Here is a 26,981-nt window from a genome sequence, read left to right as displayed (position 1 = left end):
GGTGTCACTAGGATATCACACTCATATGCCAAAGCACAGAATTCAGGTAAGTGCAAGAATGGAGCAATAGATCAGAATCCTTCTAACAAGAACTTGTTTGCCATAGTGTTGGTTTCGTTGTCTTGTTATATTTCAGGATCATATCAACTGTATTATGTTTTTCTAAAGTTTATTTATTTGGAGGGCATTAAGGTTTCTTTTAAAAAGGGAAGCAAATAGAACATATATGCATATATATGTGCTGCCAGTTTCCATTTACTTATTATGCGATCATTGCATACATACCTTTATTTTTACTGTGTGATCTTGTGTGTTGGTAAAAAAAATGTACTTTATTTCACACTGACAGTGTCACAGAGGCAGGTCTGTAACCCCTCTTGCTCTCTGGCCACCACTCTGTCTTCATGATGCCCCTGTCTCCTCTGGGAATGATTGACAGCTGGCTTATCTTCTGCTAAATGAAAAATCAATGAGCCGGCTGTCAATCAGTGTGACACTGTCAACTCTAAATTTTGTTTTACCAACACACCAAATCACACAGCAAAATAAGGTATCTAAGCCATACTCACATGATAGGTAACTGGGAACTGTCAGCACAAATATATGCCTATCCATTCTGTCAGTTTCCCTTTAAACATTTGCATGCATATTATACAAACCTTTATAGAAAAAGCACAACTAAAAGAATAAGCCGCTTTAATTCCACACGTTTATAGTTTATAAACTAGTGTTGTCTTTCAGAATGAATTTGAATAGAAGTCTGGGCATTTTTGCCACTTTGCTCATTTGTACTTGGGCTTCTACCTTCTTTGATCAGGAATGGGATGCATGGAAGGCAAAATATGGTAAGTGACACAATAACAGTATGTAAATAGAAAATAGTTACTTTGTGACAAAGTAGGCACATCGGTTTTATTTGTGTGAGTATCTATGAGCTGCAAAACTGCCTAGGATGCTGACCAAGTTAGAACTACAGGGGATGCAATAGAAGATGTATTTTAACATAAATTGCAACAAAGCAGAAAAATGTATATACATTCATTCCTACATTTATAATAACTTATTTTCATTTTGCTTGTCAGCCTGATTAGCAATTGGCTCATAGATATATCATGTATATGGCCGGCTTATATTTGGTTCAGTAGAACTGATGCTGCCATTATAGGATGTTAATCATACATCAACAGTAAGATATTTAAAAGTAAGGCACATTAAACGGGTTTTCATGGCAAATGGAAACTGCCTCCCTATATACTTACACAATGAGGCTATGTTCACACTACGTAAATGTACGGCCCTTGTTGCCGATGGCAACAACGGCCGTACTTTTACCGCGGTGGAACAATGCCTGTTGTTCTATGGGATCCCGGCCGGGATCCCATACGCCGCCGCAAACAACTGACATGTCAGTTTTCTGCGGCCGGAATTCAGTGAATTCCGGCCGCAGAAAGACCTGTCAGTTCACACTGTGAAGCGAGCGGCTCTGGGCGCTCACTTCACTGTGTGCTATGAGAAGCTCTGATGCGGGCGCGCACTGATGCGCCCGCATCAGAGCTCTGCGGCCGAAAGGATCATCCGGCTCGTACTTAAGTACCGGCTAAGATGATCCAGCCAAAGACCGGCCGGTCTAATACGTAGTGTGAACATAGCCTAAAAGAGCTCATACTTACCTCCCTAGCTCCTTCTCTGCTCTAACTGTCAGATCTTCTAGGTCCTGGCAGTGCTTTCATTCTGCCAGCTTCTGCAAGCTCCCTTCTTGGCCAATCACAGAGCTAAGTGGGGATGTGGAATATCATTGGAATCTGACAGATCTTTTTTTTCTGGCTGCACTCCGGCTCTAACAGCCAAAGCAAAGAGGAGGGGAAAATGTAAGCATGAGCCCTATTATTGTATTAATGCATTAGGAGGTATTTAAAGTGAGAAAATCACCCCCTTTTGCATGACTTCTCTCCACAGGTGTAAAGGGTAAATGTTGCAGTTCTCATACCTTATATTATATCATAGGTCATGGTGCTTGTTCCAGTACAAAAGGATCTTTTATCATCTGCAGATTGTGCTACCTGGGCGCGGCTTCATGGGAAAAAGCGGCACTTACCCCCACCAACATCGCACCTCTATGACATCAGCAGCACATAGGCCCCGCCCCCTCAGTGGCCATTGGTATGGCCCGACCTAGAGGGGGTGGGGCCTAGACCTAGGCCAGCTTGTTCCAATGGCCATCAAGGGGGCAGGGCCTAGACAGCTATAATGTCAGAGGGGCAGAGTCTACGCCACCATTGTAGGTGAGGATAAGTGGCGCTTCGACCTAGAAGCACCACCCAGGTGGCACAATCCGCAGATGATAAAAGATCACTTTTAACTGGAACAAGCATAATAATGTATGATATAAAATAAGGTTCCCTTATTACCCTAATTTACCCTTTACACATGTATAGAGAAATCATAATGCAAAAAGGGAGTGACAGTGTCACTAAGTTTTACATTTGAAACATACTGAAAAAATATTTTACTTACTCAAAGATAGTGATGTGAAATAAATGATGCTGATATTTATGTAACATATTCACAGTAAAATGTAATCCTATAAATTTAGGAATCTAGTATGCAAGGTCAGACGTAAAATACCATGTATTCCATAAGCCAAAAACTATTATGTTATGTTAAAAGCACTGTATAGGATTCAGTGTTTTATATAAAAATAATCTAGCTCAGAGTTTGAGAATAATGTGCTCTTAGGCCTGGTTCACACTGAGCAAAACTAGCGGAATGCCGTTAGCCTCCCTCTCATAATGGGAGTCTATGGGAGGCGCGCGCTCCTGCTCTGTCCGCGCTGAAGAATGGACATGTTCATTCTTTAGCACGGAGAGATGCTGTGAGAACAGCAGCGCGCGCCTCCCATAGAGTCACATTATGAGAGGGAGGCTAACGGCATTCCGCAGCGGACAATTCCGCCGCGGAATTCCGCTAGTTTTGCTCAGTGTGAACCCGGCCTTATTGTTAACAAATATGTAATGTGATTTAAAATTTTTGACAGATAAAAAATATTCATCTACAAAGGAAGAGCATTTACGGAGAAAAACTTGGGAAGATACTTGGCACAAGGTGCAGAAACATAATAGACGTGCTGACCGTGGCCTTTCCAAATACTGGATGGCAATGAATCATTTTGCGGACATAGTAAGTAGTTTATGTACATTTATAATTAGTTACTGCAAAGGCTACTGCTCCCTTAAATTCTTCACAAAATAATGTTGTTTATATTGTTGGGGAAAACTCCACAGTGTTCATGTTGATACATAGAAAATAAAAAGATGTAATGCTTAACTCTTCAACCTCCCCCATTGTCCTCCTGACGTGTGTTGGGGTCCTCCGCTGACCACAGCTGCCACACTCTGCAGTGACAGCACTGACTGAGACAGGACAGCACAGAGGCCAGAGACTATCTGAGTGGACTGTCACTGCAGAGACAGTTTCAAAAGTGTCAGCGACAGCAGCGGTCATCTGGGAACAACAGAAGAGCGTGGAGAGGTAACGATCATCAAGCCATTTAAAAGGCTCTGTAATGGTGCGTTTACACAGAGAGATTTATATGACAGAGCTTTGAAGCCAAAGCCAGGAACAGACTATAAACAGGGAACGGTTTATAAAGGAAAAACTGGAATTTCTCCTCTTTTCAAATCCATTCCTTGATTTGACTTAAAAAATCTGTCAGATAAATCTCTCTGTGTATACGCACCATAAGCAAGTGCCAATCAAACAGAGAAGTGAGCCATACATGTTTGTAACCAGTTTCTATCTATGCTAGACACCTGGAGAGGTCAGGAGGAAGAGCTGCCTAATGACAACTGGGGCTGAAGCAGCCAACGCTCCCACTTACAGCTTTGGACTAAGACAAGGCCTACCGGATCATGTTGACTGGAGAGAGTCCAAGTGTGTGACAGACGCAAAGAGTCAAGGATTCTGTGGATCATGTTGGGCATTTGCAACAGTAAGCATTGTATATTCTGTCTATAAATTGTTACTGTATCCACATCATCCGCCTTTATTATGGATCCGTTCGTGTGAATTTAAACCTCCCTGAATCTCCCAGTACTCACTGGCTATTAAACTAGATTTCTAGCATGCTCATTACTTTCTATATCTGTTATCTGCTTTGTTATCTGGCTTTCTTTGGATTCCGTTTTTGTACTTTGTTTTGACCTGGCTTGTCCACTATCTTTATCTGTAAGTCTGTCTTGTCTGTGTTTTGTGTTTTTCATGTATGGCAAGTTAGGGATTGTCGCCCAGGTACCCACAGTCACCTTGGGCTGCTCGAGGCAAGTAGGCAGGGACAATGGGCAGGCTCCACTGTAGTTAATTTTGTTTTGTTCTCTCCATACACATCACATAGACAGATTTTACTCCACTGATTCTTCCTCTCTCACACACATGGAAGGGGCTAAAGCATAGTGGATGTTATATAGCAGTGTTAGCCCCTTAGTGACCGCCATGCTGCCTTTTCACGGCGGTCACTAATGGGCTTTATTCCGATGCGTACGCCTTTTAACGCTGACACCCTCCTGTAACTGCCCGGAGCAGAGGATTCTCCGCTCCTGACAGTTTAACCCGTTAAATGCCGATGTCAAACCATGACAGCGGCATCTAACGGGTCCCGGTGGATCACGGACGGCGCCGTGGGTCACTTACGTGATCGCGATGTCCCGTGGCGCCGTCCGGAGTCCCGATGTCTCCATGGTGATCCCGGGGTCCTAATGAAGGTCCCCGGGGTCACCATGAAGATGCCTTATGCTGACAGGGGTGGCTGTGGCTATTGCCTGTCAGCATGAGGCATGATACAATACATTGCAGTACATCAGGTACTGCAATGTATTGTATCAGTGATCTAAGTATTTTACACTAGTGTACAGTAATGTACACTAGTGTAAAAGTAAAAAAAAGTGAAAAAAAAATGTGCACCAAACACAACACAGTCCCCCCCAGCCCCCCCCCAATAATAAAGATGCATTACATTCCCTATACCCAATAAAACGTGACATAAAAGTGATCAAAAACACAAATCCTATACATATTTGGTATCGTTACGTCCGTAACGATCCAATCTATAAAATTATATCAATAATTATATCGCACGACACACGCTGTAAAAAAAAAAAAAAAACAGTACCAGAATAGCTGTATTTTATCAATCCACTTTAGAAAATACGTCATAAAAGAGATCAAAAAGTCATATACATATAAAACTTGATATCAATAGAAACTAAAGATCTTTCTGCAAAAAATAAGCCCAAAACCAGCTCTGTCGCGCAAAAGATGAGAACGCTATGGATCTTGCAATGTGGCGACAGTTTTTGTGGGTTTTTGCTAGGAAGATAATTTCTATTGCGCCAAAGTGATAATAGTTAAAAAAAACCTACACAAATGTGGTATCGCTGTAACTGTAGTGACCCAGAGAATACATGTATTATGTTATTAGTGACCGCCGATACGGATTTTTACAGCGATCACTAATGGGCTCTATACTGCTGCCATCAGCTCTTTATGGCGATGGTGCAGAATAGTGCAGCGGCGTCGGTAATGCCCACAGCCCCCTCCTCTCAGCTACCGGAGGTAGCTGAGGGGTTGGGGCAGAGTGTGGGGTCAGTCCCGGCAAGTCCCCTCACCGGGGACGGCGGCCACCGGTAACAGACATTGCCAGCGCAGCTGAACACTTTCATCTCTTCTCACCGTGAATCCACAGTGAGAGGAGATGAGAACATGTCCCCCCCTGTCCCCAGAATTAACCCTAGTGACCTGGTCACTGACCCTCCCCTCCCAGGGCGGCCATCTGATCCAAGATGGCCGCCATCTCTGTGAACAGACTCTGTTCACAGTGATGGATTCCTAAAAATGATCAAAGCTTCATTCTCTCTACCACAGGAGGTGGCGGAGAGCATGGAGCAATGATCGGTGACCACTCGGTGTGGTCCCAGTACAAGTGATTAGCGGTATATACTATATACCACTGATCGCTTGTTCCAAATGGTGTCGGCACTTTTTTACGCCTGTCACCAAAGTCAAGTGCCCTGGATTACCCGTAACCACCCTGGATTACTTGTAACCACCCCAGATTACCTGTAACCACCCCAGATTGCCCATCACCACCCCAGATTGCCCGTAAACACCCTAGATTGCCTGTAACCACCCTAGATTGCCTGTAATCTCCCCAGATTGTCCGTAATCTCCCCAGATTGCCCGTATCCACCCCAGACAGCCCATAACCATCTCAGACTGCCCGTCTCCACCCCAGATTGCCCGTCACCACCCCAGATTGCCCGTCACTACCCCAGATTGCCTGTCACTACCCCAGATTGCCCGTAATCTCCCCAGATTGCCCGTAATCTCCCCAGATTGCCCATATCCCCCCCAGATAGCCCATAACCATTCCAGACAGCCCGTAACCACCAAAGATTGCCCGTAACCACCCCAGATTGCCACAGACTGCCTGTAACTACCCCAAATTGCCTGTAACTACCCCAGATTGCTCGCAACCACCCCAGATTTCCCGTCACCACCCCAGATTGCCCGTCACCACCCCAGATAGTCAGTAAACACCCCCAGATTGCCCATTACCACCCCAGATAGCCAGTAACCACCCCTAGATAGCCAGTTAACACCCCAAGATTGCCATAACCACCCCATATAGCCAGTAAACACCCCAAGATTGCCCATAACCACCCCATACAGCCAGTAAACACCCCCAGATTGCCCGTAAGCACCCAAGATTGCCCGTGACCACCCCAGATTGACCGTAACCACCCCAGATTGCCTGTTGCCACCTCAGATAGCCAGTAAACACCCCGAGATTGTCCATTACCACCCCAGATAACCAGTAAACACCCACATATTGCCTGTAACTAAAATAACACTCCTTCTTTTCTGAGCCCTGCTGTGTGCCCATACAGTGGTTTATGCCCACATATGGGGTACCATTGTACTCAGGAGAACCTCCGTTACAAATGTTGGGGTGCTTTTTCTCCCCTGTTCCTAGTGAAATTGAGAAATTTTAAACTAAACAAACATGTTATTGGAAAAATTCTATTTTTTCATTTTTACTGTCTTCTTTTGAATACTTTCCTCTAATACCTGTGTGGTCAAAATGGTCACCAAACCCCAAGATGAATTCTCTGAGGGGTGCACTTTCCAAAATGGGGTGACTTTTGGGGGGGTTCTATTCTGCTGACACTACAGGGGCTCTGCAAATGCACCTGGTGCTCAGAAACTTCTTCAGAAAAATCATGCACTGAAAATGCTAATTGGCGCTCCCTTTCTTCTGAGGCCCGCTGTGTGCCCAAACAGTGGTTTATGCCCACATATGGGGTACCGTTCTACTCAGGAGAATCTGCGTTATATATATTGTGGTATGTTGTCTCCCCTGTTCCTCGTGAAACTGAGAAATTTCAAACTAAACAAACATGTTATTGGTAAAATTCTATTTTTTCATTTTTACTGTCTTCTTTTGAATACTTTTCTCTAATACCTGTGGGGTCAAAATGGTCACCACACCTCAAGATGTATTCTTTGAGGGGTGTAATTTCCAAAATGGGGTGACTTTTGGGGGGTTCTATTCTGCTGACACTACAGGGGCTCTGCAAACGCACCTGGCGCTCAGAAACTTCTTCAGCAAAATCTGAACTGGAAATGCTAATAGTCGCTCCTTCCCTTCTGAGCCCCGCTGTGCCCATACAGTGGTTTACGCCCACATATGGGGTACCATTGTACTCAGGAGAACCTGCGTTACAAAATTTGGGGTGCATTTTCTCTCATGTTTATTATGAAAATTAGATACTTTAATCTTAACAAATATATTATTGGAAAATTTCTATTTTCCATTTTTTTCCGGCCTAATTGTGAATACTTTCCTCCAGCCCCTGTAGGGTTAAAATGCTCATTATACCCCTAGATTAATTCTTTAAGGTGTCTAGTTTCCAAAATGGGGTCACTTATGGAGGTTTCCAGTATACAAGCCTCCTAAATCAACTTAAAAAAAGAACTGGTCCCTAAAAAAATCAGTTTTGGAAATTTCATGAAAATTTAATAATTTGCTGATACATTTCTAAGCCCCGTAACACCCTAAAAAAGTGAAATATGTTTACGAAATGAAGCCAGAATAAAGATGACATATTGATAATGTGACTTACTAACTAATTTTTGTCATGTGACTTTCTTTTTTTAGAAGCAAAGAATTTCAAAGTTCGTAAAGTGCAAAATTTTAAAATTTTTCATTATATTTTGATGTTTTTCACAAAAAACACACAAAGTAGTGACCAAATTTTGCCACTAACATAAAGTACCATATGTTACGAAAAAACAATCTCAGAATCGCTAGCATACATTAAAGCATCACTGAGCTATAAGCGCATAAAGTGAGACAGGTCAGATTTTGAAAAATGAGCCTCGTCATTAAGGCCCAAACAGGCTTCGTCCCTAAGGGGTTAAACAAAGTGGGGGTGGGGTAGATAGAAGGCCACATGGCAGTGTCCTTACACTGCAGCAGCTCCCTCCTCCCCTCTCCACAGAGTTCTGACTCTACCAGTGAATTGTGTGTGCGATAGATAACAATGCATGAAGAACACTGTCTTATAAGTGCAGAAAGATAAACTTTTCTGTACTAAAATGTATTTCAAAGTTTTTTAAAAAATCTAGGCTCATAGGGCCACATGTATCATCCGGCGGACGGATGATTTTTGGCGTAAAGTGCCGATTTGCGTATTATTTTGTACGCAAATGGCCGATTTGCGAATAAAATAATCGCAAATCGGCACTTTCCGCCGAGTACGCCAGGGGGCGGAAAGGGGGCGGAAAGTAGGCGGGAAGTGGGCGGAACGGAGGGCGCGGACTCAGAGTCCGCGCGATTTATCATCCGTTCCGCCCAATTCTACGCCGAAAACCTACTCCAGTCCTCAGCTGGCGTAGGTTTTCGGCGGTGCGCACCGGCGCGCACAGGATTTATGTACAGGCAGTCCGCCTCTACATAAATCCCCGTACCGCCGGAGCTGCGGGGGCATTTTTAAGTCCGGCGTAAAAAACGCCGGACTTAATAAATGCCTCCCATAGAGTTGACTTGTGTGAACATTACCGAAAGAGGAGTTTTGAATATTGTCCCAACTCATATCAGCAACAAAAATATTCATGCAGAAGTTTCTGTAGTGTACTGGCTATCACATTGGCCTAACACGCGAAAGGTCCCCGGTTCGAAACCGGGCAGAAACACATTTTCTTACCAGAGTGTTAAACTGATATTTCTGTCTAATTAAGGTGGGTGTGATAGAATCAAGATTATGCATAAAGAACAATAAACTGATGACCCTGAGTGAGCAACAGCTGGTGGATTGTGATTATGAAAATGGTGCATGTTGTGGAGGGCTCCCAATTAATGCACTAATGTATGTAACCCAGAATGGAATCATGAAATCTGAAGATTATGAATATGAAGAGAAGGTATATGATTTACTCCATTATTCTGAGTTCAGTGCTAATAAATGTGGCAGGGTTGAAATGAAATAGTCTTACAGTATATACTTGACAGTGAATTTATTGATGACAAAAATTGTACTGTACTTGCCAGGATCATTAACAAAACGATGGACCATCTCTACATATGTCTCATGTGTAGTATAAGGGCTTGTGTGTTAGGATCTTGTAATATATCACCCATAGAACACTATTATCATATGAAAATTATTCATACCTTTTTTTTTTTACAAACCTCTTCTTTATGCCATTTTCAACTGCACAAAAAGTATCAACTTCAAAAAAAAAGTTGAATCTACTAAATGCGGCTATAAGCTCACTAGACTTAAAGCATTCACCTTTTATGCAAAAGCTACTCCCCAATGGTTGGGCAGGTGCAAAACTGACTAAAACACAAGATGCACATATTTCGGGTGAAAATGCAATTAAAAGAATGCACTTTTTTTTTGCCTAAAAAGACAGTGTGGGAACATAGCCCTAAAGAGAACCTTTATTTAGTGCAGCCCACAACCGTGGACCCGCAGCTGCGGACAGCACTATGAATGTGCTTGTTCAAGTAAAAAGTGATCTTTTATCAACTGCAGATTGTGCTAAGTGGGCGGGGCTTCACAGCAACAGCACCACTTAGCCCCATCCACAGCTTCACAGTTGGCCCCGCCCCTCCATGACATCATCGGCACATAGGCCCTGCCCCCTCAATGCCCATTGGTATGGGTGGACCTAGAGGGGGTGGGGCCTAGACCTTTAGACCAGCCTGTTCTAATGGTCTGCGAGGGGGCGGGACCTCTGTGCCTATGATACCACGGAGGGACAGGGCCAACTGTGGTGCTGTGGGTGGGGCTAAGTGGTGCTGTTGCCATGAAGCCCCATCCACTTAGCACAATCTGCAGTTGATAAAAGATCACTTTTTACTTGAATAAGCACCATGATGTATGATATAAGATATGGTATGAACACTCCTAAATTTACCTTTTACACCTGTGTAGAGAAGTCAGAATGCAAAAAGGGGGGGACAGTGTCCCTTTAAATGTTTAGGTGTGCTTCACAGATTTACCCACATTTTTTAGAAGCAGTTTTCATTCAAAAACTTTTACATATGCAGGTTTAAGTATTGACATTTTATAGCATAAAATACCATACTTTAGGTATAGTGCTTTTTTTGCCATTTTTATTCAAAATCCAATTTTAAAAAAAGGCTACAATTATTTTTTTACCCAAATAATCAAAAATATAGCAGTTAGACCTGCATGTACTAGAAAATGCCCACCTGAGCCTGATTATTTAGGTGGCAGATTTGTAGTATACAACTAAAAATCTCTTCCGTACAGGTGTGGGATTGTTTGTACAGCATGTGCAGAGATTTCTGCAAACTCCACTCCACTCCACTCCATATGGGTTATACTGTATGTGACATGTCTAAGATTTCACTTGGATTTCAGATATTATGCCTAAATCCACTTAAATCTGCTATCTCTCACTGATTTCAATGTGAAAGAAAACTGAATTTGTGTAGCAGAAAATAAGAAGTGACGCAATTTTCCGTGATTTTTCTGCCTTCAAATAGGAGATACTGTATGTTTACTTACCCTAATGGGGAAAATATCCAGGTAGTAATGCTGTGTTTACACATGAAATTGCTGATGAGTTTTTGCCGCTATTTTTCCTCTATTTGCAGTAAATAGTGCAACTGCTGCAAAATCATGCCATTTTTTAAGTGACTTGAGTGAAATTGCAGTAAAAATGTTTTGTTTTTGTTTGTTTTTTTTTAAAGATTGATGGCCATTATTAATGAGCATGATAATTAATAACGACGATCATTATTGAAAAACAGCTATTTTTCACCTAAAAAAAAGATTTGGGAACATAGCCACTAACTGCAATTGCCCGATTTGTGGCAAAATAGCAGGAAAATCAAGGCAAAATGCAACAATTGCAATTAAAACGCTATGTGTGAACACAGCCTAAAGTGGTTGAATATTGTTAATATATAATAATATAATAAATAATGGGGTTTTTTTCTTGAAACAAGCAAAAGACATGTGAATTCAAAGAAGATAAAGCAATTCAGTTGAATGCAACCAAATACTACAACCTTCCTGATGAAAACAGCATTATGTCCGCAGTGGCACTAGAGGGACCTGTGACTGTTGGGTTTGCTGCAGATTACGATTTCATGCAATATAGCCATGGTAACATAACAATATATTTTTTGTCTACTTTGCATATATTTTCATCTCTTTAGTATTTAGCTACTGTGCCACTCGTATATGTTGCCCTGTTTTAGTAATATATAAATGCAGCTATGCCACCTATCTCAAAAAGGGTCAAATTTGCCATTAAAGGGGGTTCTTCTAAAAAAGCAAATGAGCCCATGCTGAATTTTTCCAGTCTGTAAAATTTTAGAACCTGGATAAACAGACATAAACTAATGTATTTTGCATCCCATGGAAATGTTGAATTGGCACCATTGTTATAACTTTATTACCTAAATAAATGGGGAATGATAAATAAATCATGTTTGCAATTTACTTTTTTTTTTTATCATGCTATACTTACTTGTATCTAGGTCCAGGCTCCTGAAGACATCTTTTTAGTATTATGCTGGTTGAAAAAAAGAGACCGAACGTAGGAAGTCCCATCATATATGCTCACAGAGAAGGCAGTCATTTGACTGATGGATGCATTGAGCTGTAATACTCTGTAATGGCCAGACTTTATGTGTTTGGTCTCAACCAGCACTAGACTAAAAAGCTACCCCAGGAGACTGCTCCTGGATACAAGTAAGTATAGCTTTATTTTAAAGTATGATAACTTAAAAAAAATGATAGACAAAATAAAACAATTACTGAGCTCAGACAGATCAGTGAAAAAATCTAATGGAGAACTCATTTAAGAGTCTCCATTGATACATTGCCCCCCTAAAATATATATTAGACTTTGAGGGGCCACCCTGGTATTTCCATATTTATATTCCAATACTCACAACTGAGTGGGACTTAAGGGGCTTACTATCAGCATGGTTTGGGGTGCCCACTGAGAGCCCCTTGGCAATAGGTTTCCTCCCCTCTAGGGATATCTGGCTATTCCCATGTTTTCAGACTTGTAACTGAGGCTCCAATGACCCTTTTTTTGCATAAAAAAAGATAATTAATGTAACTAGAGATGGAATGGAACAGGAGATCATACAGTGAATTGAACCTGAGTAGCTTAGTCATATGTTACTAGCAGGGGAACGGTTTGCATCTTATTGCATACATTTTCTTTAAAAACCAGGAATATTTGACGGAGAGTGTGCCAAGAGTGCTAATCATGCTATTATTGCTGTGGGCTATGGCACCGAAAAGGATGAAGATGGAGAGGAGCAGCCATACTGGATAGTAAAGAATAGGTAAGTTATGAATGCAACATTGTAGTGTTAATTACAGTGATTGGATACATTTGTGTAGTTAATCTTTTGTATTCGACAAAATGTATGGAGGCCTGTTAATATATCTATACCATGTATTATGCATGCCTTTGCTAATTCTATATCTTAAATCTATAGTTTTCATTATACAATATTCCCATTTTGTCAAATGTTTTTTATTACCCCTATACTTCATTAGCAAGGTAAGAGTCTCCTACAGATCTAACTAGCCTGTTCAGTCACATAACAGTTATATAGAAGAAGGGGCCTGGGAAACAAGCAAAAAATAGGAATTTTTTCTTGTAATTATGATCATATTTTGCCAAGACAACACTGATGGTCATGACAGTTAAAAAAGAAGTGCAGCAAATTTTTTTATTACAGTATTGTATTGCCCCCCCAAAAGTTATACAAATCACCAATATACACTTATTACGGGAAATGCTTATAAAGTGCTTTTTTCCCTGCATTTACTACTGCATCAAGGCATCAGTTCCTGGATAAAATGGTGATGTCACGACCCGACTCCCAGAGCTGTGCGGGCTGTGGCTGCTGGAGAGGATGATGGCAGAGGGACACTGAGGGACACTGAGCATCCCTCTGCCATCATCCTCTCCAGCAGCCACAGCCCGCACAGCTCTGGGAGTCGGGTCGTGACATCACCATTTTATCCAGGAAGTGAAGCCTTGATGCAGTAGTAAGTGCAGGGAAAAAAGCACTTTATAAGCATTTCCCGCAGTAAGTGTATATTGGGGATTTGTATAACTTTTGGGGGGCAATACAATACTTTAATAAAAATTTATGCCAGACTTCTCCTTTAAGATAGGAGTAAAAGACACATCTTCCTTAATGACAGCCCTTGGCTGACCACTGAAACATAAGTATTTACATTTGTTTGGTGCACTTCCCTTTCCACAACTATAAAATTGAAAGTTATCCAATAAGAGACACATTACACTAGCCAATATCACCCAGTGTAAGAGGGACAGCAAGTAGCTGCCAAATGATTGATTGGGTCAAATTATTTTTCAATACATCCCCAAATAGATGGATTACATAGCTGTGTAATAGGCTGATCAGCTCACTTTCACAGCTGAGTTTAGGCCATCTAATAGGGCCCTAAAAAAAATTCAGAAGCCTTTGTGCTTTCTTCTAGATTATCTCTTCTACAAGCAAAGGTAATGTTGTGTATAATATGATGTTTATTTTATTAGTTTTTCATTCTGATGATGAGATTGCCCCTAAAACTCCCCCAGAAGATGTATATACTGTAGATCAGTGTTTCTCAACCTTTTCTAGCCAAGTACCCCCATGTGACAGGGTGCTCCAGCCAAGTACCCCCAGAGATACGTTCGATTATAATCTTTGCCCTAGGGTAGATTCACGCGTATGTTTTGCAGCAAAATCCACTGCGATACTCTGCACTGTTATCGCTACCAGAATATAGCCAGTGCCTATTTAACTTATTAGCTGCCTGGCCTTACAGATCATACTTACCTGACAACGCTCCCATCTGCTTCTCAGTGTCGCAGGTCACTGACAGCCCACCTAGCCAATCGGTGGCTGCGGCGGGCAGGAGCCAGGGAAGCAGGCAGAAGCTTGGACAAGTAATTATATGCCCCTTTCAGCTAGGTATGACCCTGGAGCCAGATATGCCCCTTTTGGCTAGGTATCCCTCTTGCAGTCCGGTATGTCCCATGGAACCAGATGTGCCCCTAGCCAGATAGCCAGATAGCCATGTAGACAGATACCTCCCCCATGTAGCCAAATACCTCCCCCCATGTAGTCAGATACCTCCCCCATGTAGTCAGATACCTCCCCCATGTAGTCAGATACCTCCCCCATGTAGCCAGATACCTCCCCCATGTAGTCAGCTACCTCCCCCATGTAGCCAGATACCTCCCCCCATGTAGCCAGATACCTCCCCCATGTAGCCAGATACTTCCCCCATGTAGTCAGCTACCTCCCCCATGTAGCCAGCAGGGCCGGCGTTAGGGGGGGGCAAGCAGGGCAAATGCCCAGGGCCCCCATCCCCCAGGGGCCCCCTCCCGCAGTTCCAGTAGGAGAGCGTCCTGCAGCGACTGGCAGTGATCCCTGGCTGCTGCTATCAGGGGTCACGCAGAGGCTGCAGGACGCTGCTTGGTGTCTGCTCCGTGTGTGTGTAGCTCCCCCTCCCCCTCCCTCCAGCTCCTCTCACTGCACGTGACTTCCTCCTCTGGTGTGGAGCTGTCGGGACGATGGAGGAGAGGGTGACAGCCTGCTGCATGGTACATGAGGGGGATTCACCACTACACCCAGCATGCTAGACAGAGTAAGTATACTGTCTATGTAGTGTGTAATGTGTATGAATGTAAGTGTATAATGGATGAATGTAGTGTGTGTTACATGTCCTGTGTATAGTGTGTGGACTGGATGGTTTGTATCTGTATAATGTGTTTTCATGGGTGTGTGAGTGTGTGTGTATATATATATATATATATATATATATATATATATATATATATATATATATAATGGTGTGTGTGTATAAGCACTGCTGACTCCAAGTGTTGAGGTGAATAGACTGTGTATAGGAGCTGTAGCCATTCTCTGGCCTCATCCGTCCTATGTAATTGCTGCCGGTGACCACTGAGGCCGCTGATTGGCTGCAGCTCCTATGTATATAAGGCAATACGGTGTATTTTATTGAGAAAAATAATGAGGTGGTATTCAGTCCTTAGGTGGTGGTCACTGTATGCTGGTAATATTGGTCTGTATATAGTGTATATATAGTCATTACTGCCATAGATTGACTGCCCCATAATGACACTATATACAGACCAATATTACCGCCATACAGTGACCACCACATTATGACTATATACACTATATACACACCAATAGTACAGCCATAGAGTGATCGCCACATAATATTGGTCTGGATACAGAGTCATTATGCAGTGGTCAATCTATGGCGGTAATATTGGTCTGTATATAGTGTGTATATAGAGTTATGTGGCGGTCACTCTATGGCGGTAATATTGGTCTGTATAAAGTGTCATTATGCAGTGGTCACTCTTTGGCATTAATATTGTTCTGTATATAGTGTATATATAGTCATTACTGCCATAGATTGACTACCACATAATGACACTATATACAGACCAATATTACCGCCATACAGTGACCACCACATAATGACTCTATATACACACTATATACAGACCAATAGTACAACCATAGAGTGACAGCCACATAATATTGGTCTGTATACAGTGTATAAAGAGTCATTCATTATACAGTGGAAAGTCTATAGCGGTAATATTGGTCTGTATATAGTGTATATAGAGTCATTATGGGGCGGTCACTTTATGGTGGTAATATTGGTCTGTATATAGTGTATATAGAGTCATGCGGTGGTCACTCTATGACAGTAATATTGGTCTGTATATAGTGTATATAGAGTCATTATGGGGCGGTCACTTTATGGTGGTAATATTGGTCTGTATATAGTGTATATATAGAGTCCTTATGGGGCGGTCACTTTATGGTGGTAATATTGGCCTATATATATAGTGCAGTTTTCTTCAATAACGGTATGGAGGTAATATTTGGTCCTGATTATAGTGATTTTTTTATTTTATTTTTTTAAAGCAATTCATATAAATAGTTCTTGTGTTTACACCACTAGCGGCAGTCCTGGCATGTAGCGGCAGTCCCAGAATGTAGCGGCAGTCCCAGAATGTAGTGGCAGTCCTGGCATTTAGGGGCAGTCCTGACATGTAGCGGCAGTCCCAGAATGTAGGGGCAGTCCTGACATGTAGCGGCAGTCCCAGAATGTAGGGGCAGTCCTGACATGTAGCGGCAGTCCCAGAATGTAGGGGCAGTCCTGACATGTAGCGGCAGTCCCAGAATGTAGTGGCAGTCCTGACATGTAGCGGCAGTCCCAGAATGTAGGGGCAGTCCTGACATGTAGCGGCAGTCCCAGAATGTAGCGGCAGTCCCAGAATGTAGGGGCAGTCCTGACATGTAGTGGCAGTCCCAGAATGTAGGGGCAGTCCTGACATGTAGCGGCAGTCCCAGAATGTAGTGGCAGTCCCGGCATGTAGCGGCAGTCCCGGCATGTAGCGGCAGTCCCGGCATGTAGCGGCAGTCCCAGAATGTAGCGGCAGTCCTGACATGTAGGGGCAGTCCTGGCATGTAGCGGCAGTCCCAGAATGTATGGGCAGTCCTGGCATTTAGGGGCAGTCCTGACATGTAGCGGCAGTCCCAGAATGTAGTGGCAGTCCTGGCATTTAGGGGCAGTCCTGACATGTAGCGGCAGTCCCAGAATGTAGGGGCAGTCCTGACATGTAGCGGCAGTCCCAGAATGTAGCGGCAGTCCCAGAATGTAGTGGCAGTCCTGACATGTAGTGGCAGTCCCGGCATGTAGCGGCAGTCCCGGCATGTAGCGGCAGTCCCAGAATGTAGCGGCAGTCCTGACATGTAGGGGCAGTCCCGGCATGTAGCGGCAGTCCCAGAATGTATGGGCAGTCCTGACATGTAGGGGCAGTCCTGGCATATAGTGGCAGTCCTGACATGTAGGGGCAGTCCTGGCATGTAGCGGCAGTCCCGGCATGTAACCTTCTGAACTGAGTAAGGGGCCTAATACATGGAGCGAAAATAGTCTGAATCAGGACGCTATCGCTCTGTGAGGACACTGGGGAACATGATCAGGTAGTATATATCACAGACAAGGCCTGAGGGCACCAGGGAACATGATCAGGTAGTATATATCACAGACAAGGCCTGAGGACACCAGGGAACATGATCAGGTAGTATATATCACAGACAAGGCCTGAGGGCACCGGGGAACATGATCAGGTAGTATATATCACAGACAAGGCCTGAGGGCACCGGGGAACGTGATCAGGTAGTATATATCTTTATTGTTTACTATATACAGCAAGGATTGCACACACATCATTAATGATATACTGTATATATACACATAGGGGGAGATTTATCAAACATGGTGTAAAGTGAAACTGGCTCCGTTGCCCCTAGCAACCAATCAGATTCCACCTTTCATTACTCACATTCTAAGTAGGTGGAATCTGATTGGTTGCTAGGGGCAACTGAGCCAATTCTTCTTTACACCAGTTTGATAAATCTCCTCCATAGCTTTTGCTGTAGTAGGCTCTCTAAGCGAGCTCCATTCTACCAGATTGGCGCTCACTTCTGCAGAATATCAGGCCGTGTAATACGGCCTTAAAAGTGACCGTACACTTCCAATAACTGCTGGCTGAACAATCCTTCAGCTGACAATTATCTCTCCCATCCGGTCCCGTCCTCCCCATACGCAGAAATTTGGCACATCTGAGTGTTCCTGTGTTCTCTATGAGAGGGGAAAGCCATAGCCATACAGATCTGATGGCGGCTTATCTCTCTGAGAACAAAGAGGTTGGGCGTTGATTTTCCATCAAGCTTGACCCCCTATGTCCACTGATATCATCTGTCAGAGGACTGTCCAGAGAGCCCCATACACCTTACGCTGATGGCCAAACCCACCAGGAGCAACAGGTACCACCAACAAAAGAGTAACATGTATGGGGACCTTAAATTGTTGCTAAAATATTTCAGCATTTGGGGCCCCACCTTCAACTTTGCCCAGGGCCACATCTAGTCTAAAACCGGCCCTGGTAGCCAGATACCTCCCCCATGTAGCCAGATACCTCCCCCATGTAGTCAGCTACCTCCCCCATGTAGCCAGATACCTCCCCCATGTAGCCAGATACCTCCCCCATGTAGCCAGATACCTCCCCATGTAGTCAGATACCTCCCCCATGTAGTCAGATACCTCCCCCATGTAGCCAGATACCTCCCCATGTAGTCAGCTACCTCCCCATGTAGTCAGATACCTCCCCATGTAGTCAGATATCTCCCCCCATGTAGTCAGATACCTCCCCCATGTAGCCAGATACCTCCCCATGTAGTCAGCTACCTCCCCATGTAGTCAGATACCTCCCCCCATGTAGTCAGATACCTCCCCCCATGTAGTCAGACACCTCCCCCCATGTAGTCAGATACCTCCCCCATGTAGTCAGATACCTCCCCCCATGTAGTCAGTCAGATACCTCCCCCCATGTAGTCAGATACCTCCCCCCATGTAGTCAGCAACCTCTTCTCCATGTAGCCAGATACCTCCCCATGTAGCCAAGTGTTTTGATGATGGATTTAATGTTTCTATCTATTAACGCTGCACTGAGAGAGGTCTGTGAGGGGTCACCCCTTGAAAAAAAAAATTTGTCTCGGAGCACTGCTACCAAATAATGTTCTACAAAAAAAAAGAAAAAAAAACATCATTCAGTGACTCACAGGTGACATCTTTTTTATCTGAGGTGTCACTTTTCCTCTCCGCCCAGCCAAGGCCTCCATGATGATTTCTTGCAGCTACAGTTCTTCAGAACCTGCCAGACAAACATCTTAGGCTTTGCACATTTCCAGCAACTTCCTTCCATTTTCCCACCTATAGGCTCCTATACAGTAGTCATGGTGTCATGTGTAGTAAAGTGAGAAGATATGTGGGTTGCCCCTGTATACTAGGTTCCCCTGCTGTGCCCCCATATAGTAATAATGTCTCCTGCTGTGCCCTCCATATAGTAATAATGTCCCCTGCTGTCCCTCCATATAATAATAATACCTCCCTGCTGTGCCCACATAGTATTTATGCCCCTCTCCTGTGCCCTCCATATAGAAATAATGCCTTGTTGTGTCCCTATAGTAATAATGCCCCCTGCCCTCATAGTAATAATGCCCGCCCTCCCTACTGCCCCATAGTAAATGTCCCCTACCCTGTCACATAATAATGCCCCCCCATGCCGCAAAACAAACAAAACAAACTTTATACTCACCTAATCCTAAAACTCTCTCTTCTTCAACCCCTGAGCCAGGAGAATCAGAGTGAGCCAAGGCGCTGCAGAGTGAGGTCTGAAGGAGAGTGGAGGTGAAGGGAGGAGAGAGGAGCTGAAGGGGGGAGAGAGAAGGAGGAGAAGGGGGGGGGGAGGTGTAGGGGGGATAGAGAGGAGGAGAAGAGGGAGAGAGGAGGTGAAGGGGAAGAGAGGAGGTGAAAGGCGGAGAGAGGAGGTGATGGTGTGAGAGAGGTGGAGAGAAGAGGTGATGGTGGGAGAGAGGAGGAGAAGGGGTCAGAGAGGGGGAGAGAGGAGATGATAGTAGGAGAAAGGAGGAGAAGGGGTGAGAGAGAGGGGGAAAAAGGAGGTGAAAGGGGGAAAGAGGAGATGATGGTGGGAGAGAGGAGAAGGGGGGAGAGAGGGGGGAGAGGAGGTGAAGGGGGGAGAGAGGAGGAACAGAGAGGGGATTGAATTTTGTGTTGGAGGCGCAATCGCCCCATAGCACCTGCGGGTGGTGATGCTGCCGGGGGAAGGAGAGAGGTCAGGGCCGTTCCTATGAGCCGGCGACCAGCGCTGCCAGTCACACCCCCGGACCCCGCTCAGATGCGATAGTACCCTGACTTCCCTTCCCTACCGGACCGGACTCTGATGATAGCGGCAGCCCGCCCTCCCCCTGGCTCAGCATCGGGTCCCGGGATAGAGAGCGATGGAGGTGCTTTGCGGCGCTTGAGCCCCTGACACTGAGGGCGCATAGCACCCGTGCTCTCCATCCCTGGATCAATCGATGCTGAGCCAGGGGGAGGGCGGGCTGCCGCTATCATCAGAGTGCGGTCCGGGAGGGAAGGGAAGTCAGGGTACTATCGCGTCTAAGCGGGGTCCGGGGGTGTGACTGGCAGCGCTGGTCGCCGGCTCATAGGAACGGCCCTGACCTCTCTCCTTCCCCCAGCAGCATCACCCTATCCGGGATAGGAGCCCGGACACTGCTGGGTGATAGCAGTGTCCCGGCAATAAATCAAAAAGTTTATTTTTCCCCCCTTTCCCGCGTACCCCCTCAACCTGCGGCGTGTACCCCCTGGGGTACGCGTACCGCAGGTTAAGAAACCCCGCTGTAGATTATACACAGAATGGATGAAAATTTAGGTTCCAGTGACCACCAGTGTTTATGGTTTGACATACAAACTGACTGCATCTAATACAAAGTACTGGATTTTAGAAAGGCAAATTTTAAGAAAATGAGCGAGTATTATTATAGGGAATTAAAATTAAAAGGGCGAACAAGCGTGGGCAGGACTAAAAAATCCCATATTAGACTACAAGAGAAATTAGAAAAAGCTGCAGCATTAATAAAATAAGTATTGAGGACAATGTATTTATTGAGGGAGATAAGGCGGTCGCAGACTATTTGAATTGTTGTTTCTTCTCAGTGTCTTTAGTATGAGGCTTTCACAATCACATGGAGCGTATGCTCCAGGGTTCAGCTCTAGTGTTATTAGAGGCCGATGTTTTTGAGGAACTTGCCCGTTTAAATTTGAATAAGCCGATGGGTCCAGATGGCGTCAATCCCAGAGTTCTTTAAGAACTTGGATCTGTGTTTGTTGCCCCCTGACAGATCTGTATAACCAATACCTGCTAACAGGAGATGTCCCGATGATTGGAGAACAGCCAATATTATATCCATCCACCAGAAGGGTAGAAGAAAAAAGCTTAGTAACTACATCTGTAGTAGTAAAATTCTGGAAACACTTCTAAAAAAGAAGATAATGGATGACCTAAGAATGAACAATTTGATGGATCCAAACCAGCATGGCTTTACTGTGAGCAGCTCATGTCATGTAATCCCATAGATTTCTTTGATTATGTGGATATTCAGTATATTATAGGGTCAGCGGCTCAAAAACAAGAGGACAGAATCAGAGGTTAGTTGGGGGAAAGATCAGAAGCAACGTGAGAAAGTATTACTTTACTGAAGGAGTAGTAGATGCTTGGAGGAAACTTCTAGAAGATGTAGTTCCACAAATAAATTGTGGAATCCACAATAACTGAATGTTAACCTGCCTGGGATAAACATATATCTATCTTAAGATAATAGGATGGGAAATATTGATAGGGCAGACTAGATGGACCAGGTGGTCTTCTTCTTCTGACAATCTTCTATGTTTCTAAGAAGAACTTAGTATCAGAACTGCAGAGCACTACCTATGTGCAGTCTTATTTGCCTTTGTTGGACATTCTCTCTATTTGATGGATAAACAATAAGCAAATATTGGAAAATATGACACAATTCCCATATAGCCTTCTCTGCAACTGAACACTATCAATAAAGTGAAATGAAGTGGTGATTTAATTTGCTTATGAGCTTTGGTAAAACAATCACTAAATAAACCTACCCTACTGAGATTGTATCCTATGGGTAGTATTTGCATAGTTTACATCCTAATCTCCCCATTACACATAATAGAGTCTGCACAGTACAAACTACATGTTCAAATATTTGAATTACTGGTTTGCATTTATGTCGGTACACTGACCTTACATTCATGGTATCGCTTCCTGTTACATCTGTGTGGGAAATGCATTTAAAAACATGTTTACTAGCACATAACCGGCAGGCGTGAGTATTTAATTGAAAAGATAAATGTAATCTGTCAGCAAGTAAACTAACAAATATTAAAGGGGTTTCCCCCCCCCCCCCCCCCGTAGCTTTCCATCTTTCCAATATAAAGTTATTATGGATTTTGCACAGTTTTGCTGTTATCCAGCTGCATTCACCCCCACGGATTGCAGAGAATCATCAGACCGGACACGCTCCCTGCTCCTGGCCCCCACCCTCCGTGTCGGCATCACGTGTCCTCAGTCCCAGCACAGTGAAGTGACTGAGAACACTGATGGGGTGGCTGCTGTTACAGAGGGAGACAGTGATCAGCGCAGCTGTGACTGCATCCCTCTCTAACAGCAGCCACCCGGACACCCCCAGCCCAGAGCTTACCCCCTGTGTCCAGAGCCTCAGGGCTGTGTCCAGCACTCACCCGCAGCACACAGCCCCCCGGCCCACAACCAAACGCCCCCCCCATCAACCGTGGCATCCCTCACTCACCCGCAGCATAGCCTCCGCACACTCACCCACGGCACCCACCCCCCGCGGCTAGCTCCGCCACCCCGCGATCGCCCGCGGCAAGCTCCGCCCCCCACAATCGCCCGCAGCAAGCTCCCCCCCCCACAATCGCCCGCGACAAGCTCCGCCCCTCACAATTGCCGTGTCACCACCAACTCAGCTCTGCTGCACCGTCACCGCCAACTCAGCTCTGCTGCACCGTCACCTCCAACTCAGCCCTGCTGCACCGTCACCTCCAACTCAGCCCTGCTGCACTTTCACCGCCAACTCAGCTCTGCTGCACCGTCACCGCCAACTCAGCTCTGCTGCACCATCACCGCCAACTCAGCTCTGCTGCACCGTCCCCCCAACTCAGCTCTGCTACACCTTCCCCCCAACTCAGCTCTACTACGCCGTCACTGCCAACGCAGCTCTACTACGCCGTCACTGCCAACGCAGCTCTGCTACGCCGTCACCGCCAACTTAGCTCTGCTACACCGTCATCCCCAACTCAGATCTGCTACACCGTCACTTCCAACTCAGCTTTGCTATACCGCCATCTCAGCTTTGCTACACCGCCATCTCAGCTCTGCTACACTGTCATCATCTCCTTCATTGTCTCAGCTCTGCTACATTGCCATCATCAGGCAGAAGCATTGCATGATGGGAAATGTAGTTTCCTATCTTGGTTATAGATTGGCTGTTAGAAAAACTTGTAACTCAGGAACGGCAGCAGCTAGAGGAGATGGCTCAAAATACTCAGGGGGACTTGGTGAGTAAGACCAGCTAGGTTTGGGAGCATTTCATTTTTTTAGCTCTTGGGGGGAATACCCCTTTAATGCTAAAGTATGTATATACATATATTGTACTATTGTATCTACAAATATTAATATTAACCTGCAAGTAGCATAGGATGACACATTGAGGAATATTATGCCAGTTCATAAACAGCACCAGAAAAGCATCAGAAAAAAACGAGTAACGGTCCTCTTAGGGTTCATTTAAACAGAAAGATTATATACCAGATTATCTGCCAAAGATTTGAAGCCAAAGCCAAGAATGGATTTGAAAAGAGGAGAAATCGCAGGTAGAGATGAGCGAACCAGGTTTGGGTTCGAGTCCATCCGAACCTGAACGTTCGGTATTTGATTAGCTGGGGCTGCTGAACTTGGATAAAGCTCTGTTGTCTGGAAAACATGGATACAGCCAATGACTATATCCATGTTTTCCACATAGCCTTAGGGCTTTATCCAACTTCAGCAGCCACCGCTAATCAAATGCCGAACGATCGGGTTCGGATGGACTCCAGCATGCTTGAGGTTCGCTCATCTCTAATCGCAGGCTTTCCTTTTTGACCAGATCTCTGTTTATAGTCTGTTTTTGTCTTTGGCTTCAAATCTTTGGCAGATAATGTTAGATAATCTTTCTGTGTAAATGGACCCGTACACAAGATCAGCACTCGTTTGCAGTGCCTTCACAAGGCACAATTAATTGCGTGGCAGGGCCGCATGAACGATCCCTGCATCATTTGTGTGGCTATTTTAATACGCAGGGAGATATGGTTGGTTTAATAGCATTGCTTTGGTTTAAGAGCTCCCTGTGCTGGGTGGGAGGGGAGCGGGGGAGGGGCATGGTCTGCATAACTTTATGATTAATTTATTTTTATATGGAATTAAGATTGAATTTGCTATGTTATGATATGATGGAAGTGTGATTCCACCCTTTCTAATGGCTTTGCTCACACATTGCAGTAATGTCCTGGTTTTTGCTCCATATCAGCATATCAGCAGTTTCAAAAATATTTGCAAAGTTCATGATGCTTCTGCAATTGTAGTGCAGGAATTGAACATAACCTATTACAGTTCACACCTGCCTATCCAACGTCTCTCCTGCTTAGGTTCTCAATAATGTGTAAAATATTGCAAACATTTTAATAAATGGTGTGCCTATGAAATATGGTAGTTGTGAATAAGGATGTGTTTTAAATAAAAATGTAGAAATGTCTTGGCGTGGCGTGGCGTAATTGCGCACAATGTGGGTATCACTGTATAGTCAGGCATACCGTGAATTCTTCCTAATAAATAAAAGATAAAAGAGATAAAAGAAATGATGTGTTTGTTTTGAATTGAAACCAAAAGAATGGTAATAAAAACATACTTATTAAAGATTCAGCTTTCATTTGGTGAACTAGTATTTGTAATGGGGTAGTCTAGGGTAAAGGGCTATGCTCACAATTAGTATTTCCGTAAGTCTTTTGGTCAGTCAAAAGTCAAAGTCAAAAACGCTAGAAAAAATGCCAGAGAAAACGCAAATGCATAAAAAAAAAATGCCATGCACCACATCGCGTTTCAGACAAAAAGTGTGTGTGAGGGCAGCGTTTCCCCAATGGGTTTGAAAATTGTATGAAATAAGGGTGCTTTTACACAGACAGATTTATCTGACAGATCTTTGAAGCTAAAGCCAGGAACAGACTACAAACAGAGATCAGGTCATAAAGGAAAGACTGAAATTTCTCCCCTTTTCAAATCCATTCCTGGCTTTGGCTTCCAAAATCTGTCAGATAAATCTCTCTGTGCAAACGCACCATAAGAGTCAGTAGTTAAAGGAGGCTTTATATTCACGACTTGTGTATTTCCCTCTACATAATCTGTATTTCTTCTTACAGCTGGGGTGAAGAATGGGGAGAAAATGGCTTTGGAAAAGTCAAACGTGGTATCGACAAGTGCTCCATTTCAACCTTCGCATCCAGTTTTGATTTTCTGGAGTAATTACTGTCTGTCCATATTCTATTCTATTGTTATTAAGACTCCTAACATAACCTCTTATCTTGCTCTGCACCCTGTATAAATAAATAATTTCTTCAATTCTCCTTTACTGTCTTTTCTATTATGCTATATACAGTATGTCTGAGCTCATATATGATGTTCATATAAATATATTGGTGGCACAAGATCCTATAAGGTAGGATGGGTACTGATCAGTAGTAGATTCTTGCGCAATGCCTTCTCCAGGTGCAGGGCCGTATGGTTGTACTACCTGCCTCTTGGTAAATCCGACTGGAGTGAAGGGGACAGGGCTTTATTTAAGACTGGTGCACAAGTACCCCAGTCTTGATAAAAGTCCCCCAATAAGTGGTCGCCAAGATTCAGCAGAAAATAACCCCTATTGGAGCTGACTTTGGAGCCAATCAGTTGTTACTACATTTTATTTCTTATTTCTTAGTGTAAACATAGCCTAAAACTGTAAAAACATAAAATTCGTCCAATATCAACAGCAAATATTGTGGTGCACGTATATTGTCACCTAACTATACAAGACTGGGAACTTAGAATAAACAACAGGCGCAGCCACGTGCAATGTTCATCTTAGAGTCCATTGTCATTATTTTTGGCAGCGCTCTTACATGTACTGATATGAATAGCTTCCTGAGAAGCTATTCATGGAACCAAGATTTTCCATCGTCTAGTTGCATCTTTCATGCCCCAAAGTACTTCAATGTTGCGTGACTGCTGAGGGCCATAGCATGAGAGGTTGATTCAAAATGTAGAGGAATGAGTCGATTCTAGATGAGAAATGCTAGCACTGATTGTAATGTCAGACATGTTTTAATACATTTGACATTCTGAATAAAATAAACACACTTTATAAAAAGTCTAAATTGTTTTTAAATAAATACATTGTAGCATATAATGTACATAAGAGTTAACATAGTAACATAGTAAATAAGGTTGAAAGAAGACAAGAGTCCATCAGGTTCAACCTAGGAAAATCCTACTGTGTTGATCCAGGAAGGCGAAAAACCCCTATGGGGCAGAAGACAAACGCCCCACCACAGGGAGAAACTCCCCCCCCCCTCCCCCGACTGCAATGGCAACCAGAACAATCCCCGGATCAATGTATCACCAGAAATCTAATGCCCATAACTTGTAATATTATATTTTTCAAGAAAAGCATCCAGGCCTCCCTTGAACTTATTTACTGAATCAGCCATGACAACATCATGTGGCAGAGAGTTCCACAGTCTTACCGCTCGTACAGTAAAGAACCCGCGTCGATGCTGATGATGAAATCTTCTTTCCTCTAGACGTAGAGGATGCCCCCTTGT

General features: G+C 44.0%; 1 protein-coding gene and 1 non-coding gene across 2 annotated transcripts; both read left to right on the top strand.

Moving 5' to 3' along the window:
• LOC138778729 (cathepsin S-like) lies at positions 1-25,741 on the top strand. Its single transcript, XM_069956487.1, has 8 exons — positions 1-46; positions 742-845; positions 3,035-3,177; positions 3,806-3,988; positions 9,295-9,477; positions 11,540-11,699; positions 12,784-12,898; positions 25,542-25,741. Exons 2-8 carry the CDS (start codon positions 743-745, stop codon positions 25,642-25,644), a joined length of 990 nt encoding a protein of 329 aa, XP_069812588.1. The 5' UTR covers positions 1-46; position 742; the 3' UTR covers positions 25,645-25,741.
• TRNAV-AAC (transfer RNA valine (anticodon AAC)) lies at positions 9,177-9,249 on the top strand. Its single transcript has one exon. It is a non-coding gene; the product is annotated as a tRNA-Val (tRNA).
• Positions 25,742-26,981: the final 1,240 nt, after the last annotated feature.

This window comes from Dendropsophus ebraccatus, chromosome 1, assembly GCF_027789765.1.
Source record: "Dendropsophus ebraccatus isolate aDenEbr1 chromosome 1, aDenEbr1.pat, whole genome shotgun sequence".
In the NCBI taxonomy this organism is placed as follows: domain Eukaryota; kingdom Metazoa; phylum Chordata; class Amphibia; order Anura; family Hylidae; genus Dendropsophus; species Dendropsophus ebraccatus.
Note: the sequence above shows the minus strand (reverse complement) of the source record. Positions and strands in the feature narration are given on the sequence as shown.